The following is a 16371-nucleotide window of genomic DNA, read 5'->3' as shown; positions in this document are numbered from 1 at the left end:
CAGCACTCTAGTGGCATTGAGCACACATCTTTGCCCGGGACGTATAAATCACTGACGCAAGAAACACAAGGAGACTGCTGGCAGGAGCATGTTGCTCCTTTCCATGCGAGAAGAAGTCTGTGGAGCCAACCGGCTCAGATTCAAGAAGGAAGAAGGCTGCTGGAAGCAGGTGAGGTGCAGTGGAAATGGCAGAAGCAAGAGGAGGGTTCATGGGCATTCGCCGGCATCGGAAAACAGCACTTTTCTCACTGGAATCACATGTGAAGCAGATGAACGCAGCAGAAGACTCAAGAAGCAGGAAACCAGTGGAGGAATGGTCGCGAAATGGAAGGAAGTGGGAAACCTTCACCGGCAGACCATAGAAACAAGGGCAAACACCATCAGGAACCGGTGAGTCCATGAAGGGACAGAGGGAACACCGCCGCATGTCAGCGACTAAGCCCAAAAGAAATAAATATAACTAGTGAACCCACAAGAGAAATGGAATGGTTTGTAAAACCAGAGAGAGAAAGACTGAACTGGCAGTTTCTAAAAGGGAGAGTGTGTCCATGTATGTTACGAGTATATGAGATAGAGTCTAAAAAGCCAATATATAAGAAACCATGCATTATATCCAAGAAAGCCACAGGACAGACCCATATAAGGTGGGAGAGTAAGCAGGACCTCACACAGGAAAAGCCCTGGCAGGAGAATATACCAAGCGACTCTAAGTCTGTGCATTCAAGAGAAGCCCTGGCAGGAGAGTATATCAGGCAGTTCCAAGTACAAGATTACAGAAAGCTGTGGAAGGAGATAACTCCAGGCAATTGCAAGTGTAGGTTTTCAAGAAGCCATCGCAAGAGAGTATAACATGCAATTGTAAGAGTGTGAATACAGAGTGCCTGGCAGGAGAGTATACCAGGCAGTTGCAAATGTGTAAAGGAATATCTGGTAGGGCAACACACCAGGCAAGTTGAAAGTGAATACGATACGAGAAATAGCCAGCAGGTGGTGTTGGTCTCAGTGACTGGAGAACAAACATTCCCGGCAGGAGAGTACATCAGCTATTCCGACCAGCCATCAAAGAAATTAAATCAGCTTAAAGATAGCTTTTGCGGTCGACTCAAGGGGACATCAAGAACTGTTATTTATAAAAGAAGAAAGGGATACAGAATCCAGGGGAAGGAAAGAACCCTCTGAAGCAAGAATATCTATCCCGGAGAAACCTCTTTGTATGGAAATGGTACACATTTCATTTCTTTTGAACATTTACAAAACACTCAAGGTCAACGACATTGGGCCTCATTCAGATTCGGCCGGTGTGGTAAAAAAGTGCCACTATTCGTGGTACTTTACCGCACCGGCTGACTACAAGTTTGCCAGTGCATCACGTGGCTTACCTCCAGCTAAAAGCTGGCTTACCGTGAGGATACCAGCAAGGTTGGAATGAGGCCCATTATACATTTCAAGATAGAATTCCTTTATTTAGAATGTGAGGGTCAGAATAGTACTTTGGGCACAGATTGTTTTTTTTTGGGGGGGGCGGATTTCTGACACTATAAAAATCTATAAATGGATCATCCCTGTATTTTATCTAGGAAAGGAATCCTACTCTTTCACTCAGGGTAAGGATAAGATACAACAAGCAACTGGAGTATGACAGCTTTCCCTTTAATCTCTCAAATGCACACCAAAGTCTATTGAATTGCTTTAATACTAACAAATCAGCTGCCACACTCAGCCTTAGATATTCAGTTTATCAAAGCTTCATTTTGCAATGTCCATTCAACACATTCTCACAAATCAATGAATGGTGAAAATAAACATATATCAATGATTCATGTTTTTATACAATAACATTTATCTCAAATATTTATTTATTTATTTATGGGATATTTGTAAGATGCCACAAGACAAAAAAGGGGGGTGGGGAAGGGATAAAGATGCAATAATGGTCCTACTAGGCCTTGTGAAATTTGGATTATGCAAGTGCTGAACAAGAAGTGTGAGGGAGGGGTGGAAGGGGTAAAGTGCTGGTCTGTGCAAAAATGAAGTGCTAAGGTGGGAAGTTTGGCTGGGCAGGAATCTCCTTTGCAGTTGGCAGGCTTAATTCTGTTTATTATCTCAATACCCTCGAGTTATTGCCCTGAATTTGAACAGAATTATGGCGACTTTGGTGGTAAGGGGCACTGTGCTGGGGGTCATCATGTGATCTGTGCTAGTGGTTAGTCTAATGTGTGGTGACAGGTTCTTGTGATGCTCCTTGATTTTTTCATGCAAGAGTTTGATTTTATTTAATAGGGCAGATTGTATTGTGTTACACCAGGTTTGGTCTTTGACGATATCTTGAGATTTGGTAGCTGGTTTGGTAAGTTCTTTGAAAATGCCAATAAAGCTCTTTGATTTCTGAGCTAGCATTTGTAATTCTTTCATTATAGGACGCTGATATAGCTGTAATTTTAGTTTTTTGTATTGTGAACTAATTTTTTTATACAAGGATAGCGTGGCTGAGGAGTGTGACCTCTGCCAGATGTTCAGTGCTTTACGTTTCTGAGAGCGGAGCTATTTTAGTTCAGTGGAGAACCAGGTGTTGGATTGTTTCACTATTTTGGCTTTTTTGTTCTGTAGAGGGGCAATGATATCTATTACGCAGCTTATGGTGTATTTGTAAATATCTGCTAGCACCGATGGGTCTGAGGATGCGAATGAGGGTGCTGAGGTGTGGTACAATCTTATCTTTGGTGAGGTTTTTTGCACTTCTTGCCAGGGCAGGGAGGATAGGGTTAGGCTTGTTGGCCGTAGTGGTAGCGATAGGGGTGAGGAAGTGAATGAGGTGATGGTCGGACCATGGGGTGGGGGTAATGGAGCTGATATCAACATCACAATTGTGGTCGGCTATCCAGTCAAGGATGTGCCCTTTGTTATGTGTGGGTGAGTTTATTTTTTGGTCAACGCCTAGTTCCTGTAGGGCTAGGGAGAGGGATTTGGCTGGTTTGTATTTTTTGTCATTGAATCCAAGGTTTCTTTAGGTTTCTGCTAGGAGGTGTGTGAGATTCTCCTGGAACTCCAATAGTGGGCCAGGTGGCGGTAGACCAGGTTGATGGTAATGGTGAAGTTGTGGTAGAGGGTGATTTTTATTGCAAGAGAATAGGTGTTGTCACCCAGGTTGGGTGGGATTTGTCTGGCCTCTAGGCAATGTTTCATGATGAGTGCTACACCTCCTCCTACGGTAGTGAGTCAGTCTTGCCTGATAATGGAGTAGCCCCGTGGGATGGCTAGGGTGAGAGCAGGCCCTGCAGCGCTATAGCCATGTCTCAGTAGTAGCTAGAATATCAAGGTCCAGGTTGATTATAAGTTCATGGATTTCAGTGAAATGTGCAGGCATGGATCTAGCGTTAATCAAGCAGATTGCAAGTTGTTGGGAGTCTGGGTTACAGTTGTGGTGGTGTTTGGCGGTCCAGGTATGGCAGGGCTAGAGTGTGTCATATCTGGTGTGGGTGAGGCTGGCTTAGATGTGTTTGTAGGCAGGTCCATTACCTTGGATGAGTTTGGAAGTGCCTGGTTTAAGGTGCTGGAGTATCTGGAACGGAGACCCAGGAGTTGTTTTGTGATGTTGGTGGATCTTGGGCGTGAGGTTATGGTGCGTGTTGAACAGGTTGCTATGATGTTATATTTTGTGAAAAATGAGGGTAGGAAGTAGGTGGGGGGAATGTTGGAAGGGAAGGTGTGTAGGGCAACTGGCATGTTGGTTGATTGAGGGTGTTGCATGGTGGGAGTTTGCATATAGGCGGTGTATTTGGGCAGCAGGGTTGGAGAGTGGCACAGGTGTAAGGTGCATAAGGAGTGTAGGTTGTGTGAGAATGTTGGAGTGTGGGCAGCGAGGGACAAGGCTTCCGGCCTGAGGGTAGGTAGTGTTGGCAGGCGGAGGTGCAGTGGCTGGCAGGGGTGATACTGAGAGAGAGCAGACTATATCAGATTGCCCAGAGAGTTGGTAGATAGGCAGGCACAGAGTAGTGGAGTTATAATGGTGAGATTATACAAGGGAGTAACAGATAGACAAAATCACAGAAGTCAGATAACAGCAGATGTAGGATTACACAGAGGTAACAGATTAACAGATGCAAGATGGCAGAATTACATGATAGCATCGTACACAGATGAATAGCATAACGGCAGTTGTGAGCATGAACGTGAAGGTTAATAAAGTGGCCTGATAGGTCGGGGTGAAACAAGTAGATCAGGTGAGAGTCATGCGATGATATATCAGTGCGGCAGTGGGATGCTCTGAGGATGGCTGCGCCGTACATACAATTGTAAGCTATGTGGGCCGCATCACTTCAAGGAGGTCAGACACTAATAGAGCTGGTGCAGGGTGTAGGGTAATTCACAATGGTTCACAGTGGGGCAGTTAAAACAGTAAAGCATGGATCACACGAAGGTGTGGGCAGTCAATGTACTTGCAGGAGGCAAGATCCCTTCCAGGCAGCATCTGGTCCGTCGGCACGTCCCACAAAGAAAGGCACAGACAGACCTGGCCCTTAAAGCTCTAATGAGGGCATCATTAATATTCTCCTGACATTGTAAGGGTTTGATGTTTCATTAAGGTACAATACTATGTGGTTCCTTTTCCTATTTCAGCCATTTTCAAAATTTCCCATCATGACTGTGCCATTCATTGTCTATTTGCTTCAAATTGTTTCATACTGTAGAGTTTGATAATCTATCGGAGTTCGGAGCTATGGCCCTCATTCTGAGTTTGGCTGTGTTTTGGTGGTAAATTCACTGAAATACCACAACAATCTGTTACTGTTGCCACAACCTTGTCCTGTGGGTTCACCCTCGGATAATAAGTGGTTGTAGGGTAGTGTTAGTCTCCATGTATGAAGTCCTTAGTACTTCATTGGTGATTTTTGGTGGAATTGCCACCGGCGTAATTCCCACCGGTGAAATTATTGAGCAGTAATTCCAAAGAAATTCTGAAGAAAAGTGGCAGATTCACTTCCAGCCATTACCACTGGTGGAATCACCCAGTGGTGTTTGCTTGATTTTTGGAGGAAAAGTGGAGGATGATAAATCCTCCACTTTTCCTCCAAAAAACCAATGGAATTACCATTCAAAAAGTCCACCAATGGGAATTCTGTCCAAAATGTGTGATTTGCAGTGCGGGAAAAATGTATTATGTTATTATTAAAAAAAAGTGGCGGTAGCAGAATTCCCTCCACTTTTTTTCCTGCACTGCCAAACTCAGAATGAGGCCCTAAGTGTTGCCTTATTCCCAACACAACCCTTCCCATTAGGTGGGTGCCAGTATTTTTCTTGTGCCTTTGAAAGGGTTGTATGCTGCAGAGAATGATTCTGTGTGGGGATATTATCTGTTGTATTATTTACTTTTGTGAGCGCCCATGACATAAACATGTTGTATCTTTCTTTTCTTTAACACCGGCACCTCTGATGTCCCGACTAGTTCTAGGCAGTCTCCTTGGTGAGGCATTACCACTTGACAACAACATGGAGTGGGAGAAAGGTCAGTGTCCAAAACAACCTGCCTATTATATAGGTGGTTGAGTTGTGGTGCAAGAAGTGCACAGAGTCACAGGATGAAATGGTGGACTGGGGAAAGTAGTAGGGGTCAGTACATTGGCTAGTGGGCTGATTTACAGACATGCAATTCATTTGAAGAAAGACTTTTGGGGGCTGCAAAAAAGAACATCGCCTGCAGCCTACATTTCCTGACAGGAAAACTAAATAAAGATAATGTGAAATGAAAATGCATCTCCCACTGCAGCTCCTTTTTTTTCAGAAATGAGCAAGCGTACAGTAATACTTCACTATCAATGTGTTTCTCTTGAACTCCGTACAGAGAACATAAAGTTCTGTTTGTGTTTAGTGCCAGAAAGTGAAGAGAAAGGAGAGGTGCTGTCAGTTTGTCTTTAGTCCGATGGGTAAAAAGTTAATAAATTCACCACTCAAAGTGACAAAGGGTTTTGCAGCGGGGCACAATCTGCATCATGGGACAGCTGATATTGAAAATAATGCTGACAAGTACTATACAAGTGTAGGGCACTGAATTGCTGGTGCAGTCTAAAAATGTCAGAAACCAGACACTGCCTTTGCCAGAAGTGTTCTGCCTGCAAAGGTTGGTTAATTATCGGAAAGAGCATATCCCGGGTGCCATGCAAAATGACAATAGGTTGGCGAAGTGGGCCTTGAGCATCTTTAAATGAGCCAGGGTGGGCAAGAACCAAGCGATGACATTCATGATATGTCCGGATTAAAGGACATGTGATTTAAAGCCAAGCCCAACAGATGGAAGATGCTGATATTAAATCACCGGACAATGACTTGTACACCCCAGTGTTCTACCTGAACTCCTCAAACTTCTTGTTCATCCCATGGGTATAGTTTTCAGGCATGGATCAACTGTGACCAAGAGCAGAAGACCAGTCACACGTACTTAAATCCTCTAACCAAGGAGGGACCAGCGATAGGTGACCCCTGGCTACCTAGACCTTAGTCTGTCTGGTATTCCTTGAACCAAAAACATTCAGAGAAGCCTGGGGTCAGATTCAACCCTGGGCATGTTGTGCCCTGATGCCAAAAACACACTTTTGAAGATATTGGTAAAACAAGACAGTCTACCTTGGCTCTTGAAGATAGGTTGCTGTGCAGTGAACACACAGAACAATCACTGAATCAGCTCTAGTAGCTGCTGCTGGTACTCATCCAGTATTGCAGGCAGATCATCAGAGCAGAACACAAGGTTCAATTTAATTTTCAGCTAATATAAAACAATGCAAATTGGTCTCCTATAGATCAACATCTGCCATGTTAAGGGGCTCTTGCCACTCGAAAGTCAATTTCTTGAATTGCTTTGTGTGAGCTATGAATAGAGTGCAGCAGGCTAAACATTGAAGGTAATGCCATTGATTCCAGGTCAAGGGTCAGGTGGGTGGGCATTTACAGCTCCCTTAAATCTCCTGCTGCATGGAACAAGAGGCTGATCCTCATCTTGTGGACTCTGAGGATAATGAGAAGTCATACCCAGGCAATTGCAGAGGCCTAGATTGATATATCATCCCATGGTGGATTCCTGAAAAAGTACTATCATAGAGACATGCTCACAGTTTACCCCCCACAAACAAACCGATATTGTGAGTGTCTCAATGGGGCTCTCATGATTGGTTATCACTGTGAGGGAGCATGTCTCTTATCTGGTTGTTACTAATGACAGAGTATGACAGGAGTTGATTGTGTTCTTCCCCTTCAAGCTCTTGTATGTATAGTGCTTCAAATGCATAGTGCTTCAAATGCCCACCTCAGTTGTTAGGGGTTAGCTGGTAAAATGCGCATATGTGTTAATCTCATACTTTATTTTCCAATGAGTGAAAAGAAACAGAGCTGATTTACTGGACCATAAATTAAAACACCCACATTGTAAACACCCTACAACTTTCCATGCTACACACCATCTCCCTTCTTGTGATGCTAGCCTCTGTTCATCTGTCTCCTCCCCCAGACTGTGTCACCTGCATTTGAGTTTCAAATCTCCACAAATGAAAAATGCATACATTGTATGACTGAAATATGTCTTCTACAATACTTCAGGAATATTAAGGGACCTAAAGGAAGGGTTTGGTTACAGTGAGCACATATAAAGTAGGCATTTGAAATCTGTACTGTTGAGTCAGGCGTGTCATTGGGATTCAAGCGGAAGTAGCTGGTATAGCTTATACATTTACCTGTTACCAACTCTATCACTCCTATGCAAACAATCCTTTCTGTGGAACAAGCTTAGGGGTGCACTCTAATCCCGTCATCAATCAAAATCTTACATCATTAGTCTACATGGAAAAGTTCGGCCCGGCTTGGATGACTCATGGTCTTGTCTGTTGATTATGTGCAATTTTGCTTTACTACCCGTCATTAATAGTGAACGAAACAGTTTATGTTGCAATCATTTTTAAGCATAGACTACTGCAGACCAGGTTAGATCATATTGGTAATTATTTTGTTTTAAGTGAAATGCCAGCAAAACTCCTGATTTCATTGCTGATGCTGATTGGCAAAATAGCAGTACCTGGGACTGAGGCTCTCACTGTTCACTCTCAAATTGCTGGACAGTAAAACAATGATCTTTCACTAGATGTTATTCGGGTAATAAGTCTCCACCCACAGCAGGTGCATGTTGACCAGCAACCTCAAATGCCAAAGTTAAAGCCTAAGGAGGACTTGTTGCATAAAACATCATTGTACGTAAACAGTAGACATGTTTTAATATTTTAATTATCAATTTTTTTTGTTATTTTGGTTATTTTACGGGTTGTTCCCCCAGCCATGCCAAACACAATTTCACTGTGGGAGATTGAGCCTACTTATACCCAGATAAACCTTGTCTATACCAATGATCTGGTTATGAAGCCTTCCCAAGCATAAATAAGAATACACACACAGCGCTACATCACTATGCATGGAATCCATCTCTGACAAAAACTTGGTTGCATGCTTGATAGTTGCAGTGTGGGACGGACAGCAGAGCAGTATCGCAATACTCTGCTACAGATGGGCACTGGTGAGTGAGCCAATATACTTTAAATGTTACATTTGTATTCGGGGACACTATTAGTCTCCGCTACATTGTATCACCTGCATATTCAATCTCAAGTGGGGCGAAGTGTTATGGCGGGATAATATCCTGCCACCAAGTCATGTCCTGAGGTGAAGCCAATGGCCATAAATTGTGGAAGTATCATTATCTCAATCCACAATGACCCCGCCCGAGGTCTATAAAGTACGAGCACACAGTGGTAGCAGCAAATCATGTTTTGGGGTTTTATAATGGGAAAATAAATTGAGAAACTCAATCAGTTCAAAGATGTTTCATTTTGTAGCATTTAAATTGCAAGGCTGTCTTCAATAAGTTAAGCATTTCAATTGCAAACATTGCTAAACTGGAGAGGATGTAACATGAATACGCATTAGGGTTTCTGTAAAAGTAAACACTTTAACTACAAGAAAGTGAAAGAATTTTCCAATGTTTTAGCTTTCTCTTTCATTGCCAATCAGAATGTTCATAGTGCAGTCCATAACTATTGCTATTGACTGCATTCCAGACATTCCAACTTCAGAAGCAACTGGGGAATCAAGAGAAATGTTGTGTTTGCATTAAAGAAACATAAATTTAATTTCTGAGCAATATTCCTTTCAATATGCCAGTGCAACCTAGCGTAACACAACAACGGGAAAGCAAAAATAAGGAATGATGCGTTCACTTTTTATTTTAAGAAAACCTGTTCACTTTAACATGCACCTAATTCAAGCTCCTGATAAAACTTTCCAGTTGAACCAAGTTTTCAATTAAAATGCTTACCTTACAAACCTTATAAACCTTAACATATGAAACCACTTTTAATGTAACGTTTTGGTGCTTTACTCACTGTTAAACTAACGTTTTTGTTCACCAACAGAACTCCAAAACATGCACTGTTATTGCCACCATGTGCTAGTAGTCTTATAGACCACAGGAGGAGTCATTACCTCTTTGGATAATTAGCCACAACCAAGCTATGGACTAAGGCAAATGACATGTTTTATCGGACGGTATTGTGATTGGTTTAGAAAGAAAACAAGTTATGAAAATGACATCTGGTGGATACCTCTGCACAAAAGCACTACTGTCTGCAAGATTTCCTAGGTGCTATCAAGGGAATCAAGATCAGAAGTTACTGATCATGCAGATGCTTCCTAATACAACCCATTTGCCACATGTGGTAACAGTATTTGAGTTAGCAAGCATTACAAGAGGAAATACCACCAAAATCGTAATGAAGCCCTCAGTTAGATAACAGATGCAGAGATTCACAAAAGCCTTCTCAAATTCTTGAAATTTAGACTCATGCAAAGCCTACATGCTTCAAAGCGGTTGACTGTATGTTGGTTACTTCTTTTGATGTACATACATTATTTACATGACACTGGATCATTGGTGGCTGATGACTTTGGTAACTAGCGTAACTGGATAGTGTCTTTCATCGGTCAAAGTGGCAAAGTTCCGACCTCCTAGAGGGCAAACGTCAGATTTTGTTTCCCTGTGTTCTTTTTAAACGTATGGCCAATCACAGCAGTCTAGGGGGCACTGCTAAAGGAACGCATGAATGCATTGATTATTCAAAGCTTGCCTTCCCGAATCACAACCACCTGACAAGTCAGTTGTGCTCCTCCATTTGAGGACCTCAAAGTAATTCACACATAGTTTCATTTTTATGTTTGCCTTAATTTGTTTCCAGCCAATGTGTGTCAAATCAATATCACACATTTCAATCAGAGTACCTCAACAAGTTCGAAGAAACTACAGACTCCCTGTATGATTCTGCACATACGGTTTTAAATATTTACTGAGAGCATTCACTTTTTTTAATTCTTCTGTGGTGATGATATGCTATGGGGAATTAGGGGTTTTGTTGTCAAGTTGATGATGAGATTGGTTAAAAGCTGAAAATCACATTATACAAGTACTCCCTCATTCCTGTCTATCATTACTCTGACAAATGCATGATGAGAAGTGTAGTCCTAAATAAATCACATGACACACATTTAATAATTCAGCTGAAAATGTTTGCCTGCCAGATGTGCACAATAACAGTAGCAAATATATCAGTATACCGCCCATTTGTTTAGAGTGCTACGTAATACTTTCTACAACTGACCATATTATTATTATTATTATTATTATTATTATTATTATTATTATCATTGCTATTAGTATTTTTATGATTATTACTATTAATATTACTATTAGTAGAATTATTATGGTGTTTTATCTGTTAGCAATATGAGGACAAATCACACAAAAAGACTTAATTGGTGGTATTGAACCCAGCTACTGGAGCAGATAACCTTTTCAAGTCGGGTGTTCAATGCTGCACACTACCAAGGCCATGGGCATGATATGCTTATAAGCATATATACTCTTAATGCTCTTCTGGGCAAGCCACTATGAACTTGACACTACCGGGTGGATGGTACTGAGAGCCTAATATGACTGAGAGAGGATATGACAACATGTTGGATTGTGCTCAAGTCTTGCACATAGCAAGAGAGTGTCAATGAGAAATACTGTAGGACAACGTAGAGGGTCAGAGCAGGACAACAGTCTTTCTTTATGCTAAATATGCACAACATTCTTCTCTCACCATTAAATACTAGTCATTGAGAACCCATCAGCTTGTCACCCTCATTTGGGTAGCACTGACGCTATCATTCATTAAACCCTAATTCAAAGCAAGCAGTGATACCTGTCTGCTTTTACCCCCCAAATGAATGTGTTCATTTAAATGCATTTGAATGTACTCATTAAGTTGGACCTGTATTTTAGTGCGTTTGAATTACTGACAACGCATTAATAGACCTGGGCTGCATGAACAAGAACCATAAAGAACCATCAAGAAATCAACCAATATATTATCCATATCATGGTTAATCTTATCAGTAATAATACATAGAAAATTGATGTTCAGATTATTGCACACTTATTCCTTGTTAAATATATTTGTGTTGGCTTTGCACAACTCAGTTGTGGGACAAGTTTTGGAGACGGGGGGATGAGGGGTGCGTGAAGCTGAATCTTCAACTAGGATAGCATAAAACATTGCCCCATCCCTATGCTACTCGCTGCCGGTGCTGTCAAAGTTGGAGGCCATGGTCAGTGGCCATTACACAGAAAGAGAGCAAGGGCTTGTTGTGACCCATGAAATGCTACTACTACTGACGTGGAGTGGACATGGCCGGTAACGGGCCGACAGCACAAGCCATGTTAGGCCCTAGCGAAGGGCCTCCGTGAGGGTTGTGGGCCGTTACCGTCATGTCCACCCCCCTGCCAGTGCGTGAAAGCCATTCAAACCAAAGGGTTCATCTGTGGTGCAAATGGCTTTATTTCTTTTCCTCTGAAGTGTAGCGGCGGGAGCGGGAGGTGCACTGAACCAGGGCAAAAAGCTCCAGTCTGGAAGGTAAGTGGGGAAGGAGGGGGCGGTGGGGAAGATGTTTGGTTTTGGTTTGAGGGTTAGGGGGTGGGGGAGTGGGGAGGGAACTGGGAAAGATTCCCTTTTGCCTCCCACATAAAAATAATTTAAATAAATGTCCCTACCCAATAAGCATTGGGTGGCTGGAACAGCAGGAGGAGAATGTATATTCTCACCCACTGTTCCAGCCACCTGATCGGCTAATGGCCCTTCCCTGTGTGCAAATTGGGATTAATACCCACCTTTAGCTCAAAGCAGCTGGAGCAGGAACGCTGCTCAGCAAGAATGCTGGTGATGGATCAGACTGAGCTGGAGTATACCTTCACAGCAAGCTTCTAGGAATGTGAAGTGGCCATTGACTGAGTGGGAGTGCCTTGCGGTTGCATGGGCACAAGAAGAAGCAACAGTCTCGCCTATATGCAATAGTAGCATATAGACAGGCAACAACTATCTGACCCTTCTGTATTCATTAAAGATGTAAAATAAAAGAGCAACATGCTTCTAACTGGATGTGAGATGTTTTAGGACAGACTTTCCTTTCCTGATTTGGTAAAGGAAGAAATAGGACAGTGTACACCCTGCTTCTTACCATCTTGCTCCTCTAACATTTGAATCAACACGTTCATATATTTTACCTGCAGCAAAAGGCATCAAGGCGTCATTCTTCTTGAAAGAACCTTTGTCATCCAAAAAATGTTGTGGGTCGAAGACTTCAGGGTTTTTGAACATCGTTGCATCATAATGTACAGAGGTCAACAGAGGAATCACATAGGTGCCCTGAAATCAGGTTGAGAGTTAGTGACAAACCGCTGGCATTATTTGAAGAGATTTCCACTGTGCATTATTTTTCGTTGCAGAAAAAAGTCAAGTAAAAGGATAACTATTTCAGATCTGAAAATGGGACAGAGAGTGAGGCTTGTTGGAGAACCTTTGTGGGTTTGCGAGAGTGCACATAATAGAAGACATTTAACAAAATAATGGCCATGCACTTACAGTATGGGTAGAACCCTTTCTCAGAAAGACAGCATCAGATTTTCAAATGTTACCCTTTCACATAAAACAATGTTAATCCATGGTATAATATGGGTTTATGAAGTAGCCATATTGTACTATCCTGATGTCTTACATATATTCAGAGTTGTCATGTGATGCATTATAAAATCCACTGAAACAGCAATTTGACAAAACAGAGGCAGCAATTGATCTAGCAGACTATGCAATGTACATGTGATCATTGCAATAGAATGTAATGAGCCGGTCAAAAGGGGCTGAGTTGTCATGTTTCTTGGCCCTCTGAGAGTATGACTCTCACAAAGTGTGATGCCTGTTGTTCATCATGTGAGCATCTTATTAGGAGGGGTGAGCTACCAATCATTTTCTTCTCTAAAAACTGCATTAAGAAAAACTTATTGGAACATACTAAATCCCTTTCAACCTTTACCTAGCTACAAAACTCTTTGTGAATATGTGTTTAAATTAAAACCTAAGTAGCCTGATTAAGGATGTGGTGGTATATGTAAAACATGAAGTATTTGGAAATACTGCATATGTTACCACTTTGCCAAATTCTGAGTGTCCAACCTGAACCACCTCAATTCTATCTCGCCTTCTCAAAAACACATGAACAGATGAAATATTATGAGACTCCAAAATGAGAAATAGCCGAAGATTCTGCATGATTCAAAATCAAGCAGAAGCATCCAGTGACTACATGATTACTGCCTGAACATACTCCAGAGGCTGTGATCAGTGCCTACATATTTTCAAGAAGCCATAAACTCTTGACATGAAAAAGGTATATGAGAAATTGATGCTGGCTGATTAGCAAGCACCTGCCTTTTGCTACTAACCATTGGAATTGGACATTTCCACCAAAGTTTGGCGTAATATGGTTCCCTAAATGGATTTTGGTCTACCCACATTAGTTAAATGGTTGTTCATTGATACCAGTGACCACCCTTGGTGAGCCTCAGAGAACAATGGGTTCTTAATAGTTGTGTGAACTGCTGTTGTTAAAGTGCGAGTCCACAGAAAATGACGAAACAAAAATAAACAATGGTTGATGTTCTTTAGTGCATTCAATGGGCATGGATCATGGTCAGAACCAGGACATTTGTGTCTATGAAAGAGAGCCTCATTGGGGAAAATGAAAGAAAGATTGTCAACATTAATCCGATTAATAAAATCATTTAATGGCCAGAAATATTTACATATCAAAAAGACATAATGTAAACTTGTAGATATCAGAGATCTACATGAGAACACCTGTGTTGCGACTACGAGTGAATAAGCTTGATCAAGTTGGGATTCACTCTTTTTTTCTGCAATGGCAGAAAATACTTGAACGTTTTTGGGATGTTTCAGGGCCCAAAACAATCAAGTGAAAGCGTTTGTGGAAGAATTTATTAAGGAACAATTCAAATGAAATTAGCAAAACTGTCCTATTCATTTTAGAACACAGAGAAAAGTGGTTGTAATTGGTTAGTTGTAATTATTATCTCTTTTTTATGTTCTATGAGTTGGCACTGGAGTTATTGTGCAAGTAAATGGGCCTCATTCCGACCCAGGCGGTAAGGGGTTTACGGCAGCGTAAACAGCGCCGACCCTTACCGCCTGATTCCGAGGTCCCTTAGCGCCATGGAGGATTTAACACCTGCTTTTAGCAGGTGTTAAAATCCATGGCGCTAAGGGACCTTGATGTTAATTACGCCACCGTAATTTACGGTGGCGTAATTAACGCCTTCCCCACTCCCATTATGCCCTATGGGGCAAAAATGGGAATGGGGAAGGGTAAATGGGGATTGGGGACTTACCGCCCCGCCAACCTCGGAATGGGGCGGTAAGTCCGCCAACCACCATGGCGTAAACATAGTTTACGCCATGGTGGTAAAGGTACGACCCAGGCGGTAACTTACCGCCTGGGTCGGAATGAGGCCCAATGTGTATTTTAAAATAGGTATAATTTTGTATAGAAGATGAATTCGGTTGCACAAAACAGCAGGCGTTACACATTAGGAATCCAGGAGAGCACTAGTGAAACACTTTTCCAATGACATTAGAGCATGGACATTAAATGTATTGAACAAACAGGAACTGAAACATAATTATGGACCGGGAATACATACGTGTATAGTTTGAAACCTCGATATTAAAATAAAAATATCCGGCCAGCACTTCCATTTATATTCCTACACGATGGGGTATTTCAGGCTCTAGTTCAGGAGTGTGATGCGATTCCTATGATGTGGGGATTTCAAACAAGGGAAAACCTCATTTGTTGTTGAAATTCAATTCAATAAGAACACTCATACTCCTGAACTAGGAGGCCGACAAGATGAGTGGTGCAGGAGGAAAAGCAGTTCAGAGTGGCCCTGTGAAAGGTCAGGGTGCCGTGCATTTTCTGAGCATCCATGACATGGAGATGGACAGCAAATGTGCTGTGCTGAAATGGGCAGAATGGGAATGTGCCGCACCTGCTCAAGTGATCAGCACACTTCTGCAGACGAATTGAAGATGGGAATTGCATTGCGGGGTCTGTTTAATATGCGGAACAATGTTGGAAGAGGACATTATTCTTGAATTGCCTTGCAGGAACTGGACCCTGCTGTATTGGATTTCTTCAGGGAAATACGTACTGAGGGGGCATATGAGGATCAATAAATAGCAGTGTGCTGTTGTTTATAGTGTTAGGGACATGATGTAGCTATGATCTAGTTATATTATTGTCGGCAATAAATATAGAGATGGTATTGCCGCCATGTTACAACTTGTGTATTTTACTGGAGAGAGAGTGTGCATATCAGCAACTTGTGTGCATGAATGAGTGTTGTAAGTTATTGTCTACCAGTAGGGAGAATGTTGAAATATTTGGTGAATGTGCAAGAAGTGGAAAACATAGCGAGCACATTAGATATCAAGTGTTAGTTATTTGTGAAAATGTTTTACATATGGTAAGGGATCTATGTAGTAATCCTTTATTCATTGACAGGGATCTTTTAGGGTGTAGAGTTAGTACCCAAGTGAAGCTTGAGAAGAGAGCGCGACATTCGGCTCTTCTCCTTTCGTATGTTTTACATGGCAGTCAGGGTATTTATCGTGCACTGATATTAGTTGCATTGCTGTGCAGCAAAGGGAGCTTGCTAGAGTGGCATTGTGTGAGTCATTGGATTGGTGACTTTTATAAACGTGCCATTTTAGAATAGCCAAAGGGGCATTGGGTGAGTTTCTAGGTGGTTATGAGTACACATTTTTGTGTAGCCAAACAGATTTGCCGAAGGGCAGTATGTGAATTATTAGATGGGTGACTTTCATACACATCGTACTATAGTAAATTATTACATTGTTAATGTGTATACTACTTATATTAGTATAGCCAACA

The 16371-nt window shown here is 41.9% G+C and overlaps 1 protein-coding gene across 4 annotated transcripts in view; it reads right to left on the bottom strand.

Moving 5' to 3' along the window:
• The window catches only part of LOC138566786 (cytochrome P450 2F2-like), a 376524-nt gene that overhangs the window by 125145 nt on the left and 235008 nt on the right, over positions 1-16371 (bottom strand). For all 4 annotated transcript variants that reach the window (XM_069644438.1, XM_069644439.1, XM_069644436.1 and 1 more), the window contains one exon: positions 12629-12770. In XM_069644438.1, the coding sequence (XP_069500539.1) occupies positions 12629-12770 (142 nt within the window). The remainder of the gene's footprint in view (positions 1-12628; positions 12771-16371) is intronic.

Source organism: Ambystoma mexicanum, chromosome 2p, assembly GCF_040938575.1.
Source record: "Ambystoma mexicanum isolate Mex_15411 chromosome 2p, UKY_AmexF1_1, whole genome shotgun sequence".
NCBI classification, from domain to species: Eukaryota; Metazoa; Chordata; class Amphibia; order Caudata; family Ambystomatidae; genus Ambystoma; species Ambystoma mexicanum.
The sequence above is the reverse complement of the archived record's forward strand: the minus strand, read 5'-3'. Positions and strand labels throughout refer to the sequence as shown.